Genomic DNA, 8,181 nt, shown 5'->3' with positions numbered 1-8,181 from the left:
CATAGTTTACATGAATTAACGTATTTATCGAATATCATCTCCTTGTCAATATATCCCACAATGCTGTGCAGCAATTACTTCCGGAAAACAGGTTTGTGTGTTTATCATGAAGTTCTTCCTTGGAAATAAAGGTTTACGTTGTCATAATTGACTTTTTCATGAAGGGAAAATACATACATTGTCATGTTTAAATATAAAGTGGATATTTTGCACACAAAATGAGGAAATTTATCCACGGGTTTTACACGATGTCTGAACAAATGTCGAATAACAAGTTTAGGTCAAGCTGGCCAAATTCAATCTCAGGCCAGATCCACGCGTTGCGATCAACTTGGCAAAATATCAACGTTTTTCGATACAAGCACTTACTTCATTACTTAAGTTAAAATGGCTATTCACTTATCCTCATAGTGACATTCATACATTATGTCAAACATAAATAAACAGAAAATCGAAGCCCATACAACAGCTGTATACAATGTATAGTATTATATCGATACAATAATAGCCTGCGCTAATAGAAATCTTTGGATTCGTTTGCCTTAACATAATTCAGTCCAGTGACTAATATTCTTTGATCTATTGGCCCCCACACACAAATTTACATTTTAACCTAGCCAAGAGTCACGGTCCTACGGTCAAGACATGGCCCTACGTCACCTCAGCTAATTTTTACCATGTCGTTGCTATGTATGACATACTCCTAATGGCCACCTTGTTATGTCGAACAATTTGATTCTAACACTATCGTTTGTGTTATAATGCTGTGTTATAACTAATAATGCTGTGTTCTTAATTGTCTTTCAGCACAGAAGTAAAACTATCCAAAGTTGACAATGGGGAGAAGGAAGAAGGCATCAAAACCCCCACCAAAGAAGAAGGCTATTCAGCCTCTTGATACCCTCTTCAACTGTCCATTCTGTAACCACGAGAAATCATGTGAAGTCAAGCTGTGAGTTACAAATATACACCTATTTGTGGCATTTACTCGAGTCATTGACATTGTGCAAAGGTTATGTGTTTTACATGAAGCTTATCATGCTTATGTCTATCATTTGCATAAGTTTGAGTCTAGATGTGGTTTCATTGAAATTAAACATTGTGTAATGTTTGACGGTTTATGTTACCACAAAGTTGCAAAGTTTTGGATTCATTTTTGTCTCACAATTTACAGTGAAAAACAGATGACAAATAAGGACAAGAAACAAAATGTTTGAAGATTTATTCATACTTTCTACTCTACCTACTGTCAGACAGATGTTATAAGAGTAGATACATGAGAGATAGAGAAGAAAATAGTTTATCCATAGTTTGCTCCAATAGACAATTCAGCGGTAGAAACTAACATTTTTAGTCCATTGGTCCTTATGATGCTAACATATAGCAAAACCCTTAAAAATGGCAAATTTCTTCTAGTCCTTATGATACCTTAACCACTGGGCAGTTTATCCAGGACTACCAGACTATTGCCATTTTCTATCACTGGACATGATAGATGCAACCATCTTATACATGCTATAAGTTTTTGTCATGTGTTTTATTCCAGTGACCGGCAGAGGAATACTGGCGTGATCACTTGTGGTGTATGCCTAGAAGATTATCAGACGACCATCAACTGTATCCTTATCAGACATTATTTAAGGTTTCTTAAGATTTCATATGTTTATTTACCATGTATATATACCATGTATACAATACAAGCAAATGGGGTTTTCAGCTATGGTTGTTAGTGTTTAAGTCAAGGGACCCCCTAAATATTTAATTGTTAACATACTGGTTATGATAAGAACCCATGACTTAATCATGATCATGCTTTATTTTTAATGCTGCATACCAGAAGTATAGAAAATAATTTTAGATTATACAATCATGAGCATGATAATCATCATACGAATGATGTAATATACTCTTATGTGCCATTGGGCATAATATTATACTCCATGTTTGATGGGGATATTATTATCTTTCCATGATACACAAAAATATTTCTTATTATATGTAAAGTGTATATTTGAAGAGAATGACATGTTTTATTATCCCTATCAAAAGTTGAGTAGTATAGTATTATTGCAGACATGTAGAAATTTATTGAAAGTAGAACATTGTAGAAGATTATATACCTTAACTCTTTCTTAGATCTGTCAGAAGCTATTGATGTGTACAGTGACTGGATAGATGCATGTGAGGCAGCCAATCAATAGCGTTGTGTTCTGGTGACACCTGGTGTCATCAGGTCCTGGGGCTCTCCAGACATCTTTACCAAACTCGTGAAATGGACATACTGAAAGTGACAGTTTAGCTCACTGGGATACTCCACAAAACTGCCATTATGAAGAAGCTGGTGCAATGGTGTGAATCAGAATATCTTTTCCTGATGTTGGTTCAAACATGTTAAATGCAAATATGTAACTGCATCTTCAGTAACCGTGTCATTTTCATTTCAAAGTTTGTAAATGACCAGTTTGCATTCAAATGGGTTGGTATGCATGTCTTATACACTTCATATGTACAGACATGTTTTGGAATTGATGTCAATGTTTTAACATGGTTCAGAAGGTCGAATCTAGTTAAGTTTGTTCTTAGTAGTGAAATCACTGGAATGAGATAATTTTTCAGACGAAACGGCACATCACTGTCATTTAAAGTCAATTTGGACTGAACTATGAGACCAAGAGTATCAATGAACATGATTAATGGTTGTAATATTCTTGATGTATTTACAATGATCTCTTTCAGTAAGTTTGAATCTCTATCTACATCACATGGATGTCTGCTGGTATGTTTTCATGGTCACTGTGCACCTTTGTTGTGTGTTGGGGGGGGGAATGGGTGGTGGCCCAGTCGTATAAGGCACTTTAGGTCGCTGTCCCTTGGGCACGCCTTGTCGCGCATAGTTTGAAATTTTTTGATACAGCATAAAACAATATTCATTCATTCAATCATTCCCTTGGGCACGCCAGAAACCTGTGATTGTGGGTTCAAATCCCGGTTCACCCTGATAATGTTTCTCGGTTGTCAGCACAATACCCTTGCTTATGGGTTTCACCAAAGTGGTAAATGTAAATGTCTGAGATGTAGCAATGAAGCCAAGACTCTTAACACAAAATTTCATCATATATAAAAAATTGAATTACCTAAATTCCCGTTTATCAACAGGTCGCATATTACTTACCATTTTATGGGAGTAGTGCAGCAGCATAGTTATAACTGACATTATTTCATTATGGCATTCAGTTTGAGAGACAGGTGTATATGCCCACATTTGTATCCATTTGCTCAACATAGCGCACTGGCCATGAGTGCTTAAAATTTGAAATTCTATTAGTTATGCTTCTATGCCAAACTGTTAACACAAAAAGTGATTTCCCTATAAGCCTGTATAGTAAATTAAGAATTTGTCACGGTGTTTAATAACAGCGCATAGTGCAATACAATGTGCAGTGATTCCCCAACACTCCTTGTCTTTTCAATATCGTTTAGATTTTTAAAATACATACCATATTTTAGAAATAGTTGAATACTCTGAATGCAGACCAGCGAACATCCTTAAATCATTTCAGGTTGTTGGGGATGGGGTTGAGACATATTCCATGTTGAGTGAGGACCAATACAATGCTAATGCCACTTACCAAAAACCCTATGGTTAACTACTGGGAAGATTAGCAATACACAGCAACAGTGAGTCCTTTAGTTTACAAAACTATAGATTTGGTTATTGAAATGTATGTCACTGTAAGACATGTAGTTACAAAAGTGTGCTAAGTCTTATGGTATTGTATGCTATCAAACTTGGCGTTGTCTTTAGCATGATCTGTAAATTGAAGTTTTCGGTCTGCTTGTTCTAGTGCTATGATTCAGAGTTAAAAATTGATTCAAGAGTTGTCATGATAAATTGATCAATAATACCAGTATTTCTTTTTGTTATTATTTGAAATTGTTCCATGATCTCTCCACTCCATGGTCATTGGTTCAGTGAACAGGAAGGAGTAGCCCAGGTTTGTTATCCCCAGATTCTTGCTTCAGATCCCAGTAATAAGTACATACTGTTGTACACTGACAGTTGGATACACAATGAATGTGATGTGGCAGAAGGTCATAGAAAATAGTGTATGTATGAAAATCGTGAAAACACTTTTGAAAACAAATACTTCTTCCTGTTGAGTGTTTAAGTTGTATGAAACATGGTTAGAGATTTTATTTGGCATTTTGATATACATTGGTGTTAATTTGGTACAAATATTGTAAGAAGTTGCAGGAAAACTGTCGTTGATTTCTCACACATGTAACATTGAAGGGCTAGCAGGGTTAGAAATGCACCATCAACACTCCATGAGTCACTGCAAAATTCTAACCACAAGTACTGCAGGTGCACTTTGTGACTAAGACACTGGATACAATGACACCACTGTCAATTTTGTCACACTTTAAAACTGCAGTGAAACTATCAGTTTTCCCTGACAGATTCTCCTGCAGTGTACACTATGTCCTATACTTGAAATGCTTGTGATGCTCTACACTCGTGCCAATACTACCTACGGCAGGCAGGCACCAAGGCCCTGTTCCACAAGGATCTGATGGTCTGCCTGCTACAGATGCTTGTAACTTGATGAGACTAAGGTCACATTGGTCCCTGATAGCTTAACCACTGTGTACAAGGTGTAAGGTTTCAGCCAGACGGATGATTAGGCTTCAGTCCTGTGTATGTTACTCTAATGTGCTGCTCACAATGATATTGATGTACATGGTCATGTTTGATAAATGTGTTCAATAAACATGATCTGCTGAACTCGGTTCTTGTTTTGTTTTACATTGTTGTGTGTATCTCACCCGAGTGTCTTTTGATATCAAATATATCAACTCGAGTTGATAAAAGTGGAAAAACTCTGAGACTTGTCGAGGACTTTTCCAATTTTTTCAACAAGTGTTGATATATTTGATATCAAAAGACACGAGAGTGAGATTTTATTTATCATCCAACATCATCCTTCCAACATTTTCAGTTTGTAGACAGTAATAAGTAGTGTCTTAAGTGTAAAAAGAACTGCTAACAGCTTCAGTAGCAGAGCCATTAGCGATGTCATTTGATTGTGACGTCATGGTAACCAAGGAGGTCACAATGGTCTGCAAAGCATTGCTATGCAATTTCATTGTAGTGATATCCACAATGTAGATATCGCTTGATCTCACCCAAGCGATATCTCCTGTGGGAGCCAGTTTTGGATGATAAATGTATATAACTGTGCACAACTCTGAAGGCTTACAGTGTCCCATTCTATCGAGAGTATTATATCTCCATTCTGTTATAAATACCATGGACCTATTCTGAAATGCTTTGTTTAGTAAGTCATGTCTTGATCTCCATCTAGACTAACTCTTAACATAGCCCATTTGTTTTACTCATGTTAGCAAATTGTTTGGACATGTATTTTTCATTCAGTTCAAATTTGGCTCAATGCTGTGACAATTGGGTCCAGGCTATTTATGATGGTAGAATGGAGATATGATGTACCATGTACATGTAATCAAGGATGACAGTGTTGAGATGATACAATGAAACAATGATACATCAGTAATCCTGAATTACTCTTTCAACTGTGAGGTCAGGGAGTTCTGTTCACCAAGATGTCTTTATGATTTGTGTTTAACCATCCAATCTAATTGAACATGAAACGCTCCAAACAGAATATTCTTGTTCTAAATGAGGTTTTGGCATGATCAGGCCATGTGAAAAGCTGTTGGAGTTTATTTTTTTGCAATTGCAAAGGGCATATATACAATGCCTCGGAGCCATTATGGTTTTGTCACCATGTGTTTTGACCAATAGGAAACAACAATGGGATGTTTTTCATGCATGAAACAAATAAGAGAACAAGAAGTCTCCACAGAAAAACTTCACTATTGGTGCTACCTATCTGATGTAGCTTTAGGGAATACAATTTGTCATTGTGTGATTCCTGACACTATGAAGTGCTGTCAGACTTTGGAATATACTAATGTGACTCCAGGATTCACTGCAAGATTCTAGCTGCAGGCACATGGCTGTTGGTCGACTATGTGGCCAAGACACTGGATCTAATGACACCACTGTCTATATTGTCACGCTTTGAAACTGCAGTGAAGCGATACCTGTTTCTTTATATACTCCTCAAAAGAAGTTAAGAAACCCAATTCTTTTATATTACTATAGTTAATCTGTCATGGCCATAACAGATTAACAAAAGTCATGAAAAATCAGGTGTTGTTTAACTTGTTGGTAGTATGTAATGTATGATAGACTTGTAAAGGTCAATGGATGTTTTACTAGGTGTCAGTTTCTTTCTGGAATTCAAGCCCAAGGTGAATAGGTAGTAGACTTTTCTACTTTGGTGATCCCCTCCGTGGTCTAGTGGTAGAGCGTCCGCCCGGAGAGCGGAAGGTACGGGGTTCGATCCCCGGCCGCGTCATAACAAAAGACGTTAAAAGATGGTACTTGTTGTTACCCTGTCTGGCGCTCGGCATTAAGGGGCTCAAACAAGGACTGGTCGGCTCGGAGTCAGTATACTGTGTCAGAGTGGGGTATTCATGTTAAACTGCAGCATGGTATCTCAGTGAGCTAGCACTATAAATCAGCATCAGTCCGGACTAGTACAAGCAGCCACACAAACACTCACACCTAGATGCAAGTCGCTTTATAAGTGCAATAATCTTGGACGCGACATTAAATCCCATTTCACCTCACCACCTTCTACTTTGGTTAAACCCACATATTGCTGGAATATTGCTAACAGCAGCATAAAACCATTCTCATACAATACCCAATGCAACTCTGTTCACAAAGATATAGATGAGAGTTTGTGGGCTTAGTCACTGAATATATACAGTTTTGTTTATCATGGAAAGAAAAAGAATATCCCAATCAAATATTAAATTGTACCGTGTAATAAGCGACCAGTGCGCTCTCAAAATTAGAAATAGGGGGCTCTTATTTGAATATTATTTTAGTGAAGAAAAAAACAGTTGAAAGATCGTTAATTTCGTGGTTTATGCTGACAGCCTGAAATGTTTACATACGACGGATATATTTTCCAGAATTTAATTACCCATAATTAAGGGTGCATATGACACGTATTATACACGTATATATAAGTCTTGTGTACATTGATCAATCGGAAGTAGTGCTAATTGGGATTATTCACTAGCCAATATATTTAGCCAATATCGCCGTGGGCGTTAGTTAGAGCGCAGCGCTTATTACTTCAAATACGGTTTATACTTTTTTATTTCTTGTAGTCCAATGCGTCTGTTATGGTGTCATCTTGATGTTGAGAATACCTTTTCTCCTTCACCCTGATATGATAGAAATAATCGTAGATGAAATTAACATAGATGGTCATAAATAACAGCCCACGTGGTTTCCTTTGTAAGTCTGTTCTGCGTGAATGATTTTATGTCCATTGCAACCAAGGGAAATCTTTGGCTTTAGACAGTATGTCATGGATCAGTAAAAGCAAAATACTGCTTGTGTGTGCACGTCAGGGCTCCACTGTACTCCACAGACAATGACCAACTTGCTTGTAAACAGGTCGTTGTAAAATTGAAAGATTCAGAGCATTTACCCCTGAAGACAAGTAAAAGTTTGTGAAGGTTAATGCTGCAATATTTCTTCCGTCTGCAGTTTCTTTCTTATTTTTTTGTTATGGATCTAACGACCTCATCGTGTTGCACAAGTGTGACGGATATTGCGAATGTTCCCACTTTGGGAACTGATCAGTAAAACCCAAATTGAACTATATACATTCCTCTATTAGACGCTGGTTTTCTTTATTATGGGACCCGTGAAGATACGGGTTAGAATATCAGGAACCCATGCTTGCCGTAAAAGGCGACTATGCTTGTCGTAAGAGGCGACTAACGAGATAGGGTGGTCAGGCTCGCTGACTTGGTTGATGCATGTCATCGGTTCCAATTGCGTGGATCGATGCTCATGATGTCAATCACTGGATTGTCTGGTCTAGAGTCGATTATTTACAGACCGCCATCATATAACTGGAATATTGCTGATTGCGGCGTTAAACAACAAACAAACAAATTATATAATGGACGCCAGGTCATACACTCTGTCCAAAAAGAAGAAGCCGGGTCCTTCATTTGATGAAATTAATTTTCCCATCACGTTACAACATGTAACGATTAGTCCCTTCA

At 37.4% G+C, this 8,181-nt stretch overlaps 1 protein-coding gene across 2 annotated transcripts; it reads left to right on the top strand.

The window, feature by feature from the left end:
• Positions 1-51: 51 nt before the first annotated feature.
• LOC139480036 (transcription elongation factor 1 homolog) lies at positions 52-4,786 on the top strand. Of its 2 annotated transcripts, none has more exons than XM_071263008.1 (4): positions 52-91; positions 808-952; positions 1,547-1,617; positions 2,137-4,786. In XM_071263008.1, exons 2-4 carry the CDS (start codon positions 837-839, stop codon positions 2,199-2,201), a joined length of 252 nt encoding a protein of 83 aa, XP_071119109.1. In that variant the 5' UTR covers positions 52-91; positions 808-836; the 3' UTR covers positions 2,202-4,786. The 2 variants fall into 2 exon arrangements, with proteins under 2 accessions (XP_071119109.1, XP_071119110.1); XM_071263009.1 differs by having other exon boundaries at positions 87-131.
• Positions 4,787-8,181: the final 3,395 nt, after the last annotated feature.

The sequence above is a fragment of the Haliotis cracherodii genome, unplaced genomic scaffold (genome assembly GCF_022045235.1).
Source record: "Haliotis cracherodii isolate W230 unplaced genomic scaffold, xgHalCrac1.p SCAF_4, whole genome shotgun sequence".
In the NCBI taxonomy this organism is placed as follows: Eukaryota; Metazoa; Mollusca; class Gastropoda; order Lepetellida; family Haliotidae; genus Haliotis; species Haliotis cracherodii.
Note: the sequence above shows the minus strand (reverse complement) of the source record. Positions and strands in the feature narration are given on the sequence as shown.

Coding starts and splice junctions, on each gene's coding strand:
- LOC139480036 (XM_071263008.1), top strand. CDS start 837: ATGGGGAGAAGGAAGAAGGCATCAAAACCCCCACCAAAGAAGAAGGCT. Junction 953..1,546: donor AAATCATGTGAAGTCAAGCT/GTGAGTTACAAA, acceptor GTTTTATTCCAG/TGACCGGCAGAGGAATACTG. Junction 1,618..2,136: donor TTATCAGACGACCATCAACT/GTATCCTTATCA, acceptor ACTCTTTCTTAG/ATCTGTCAGAAGCTATTGAT.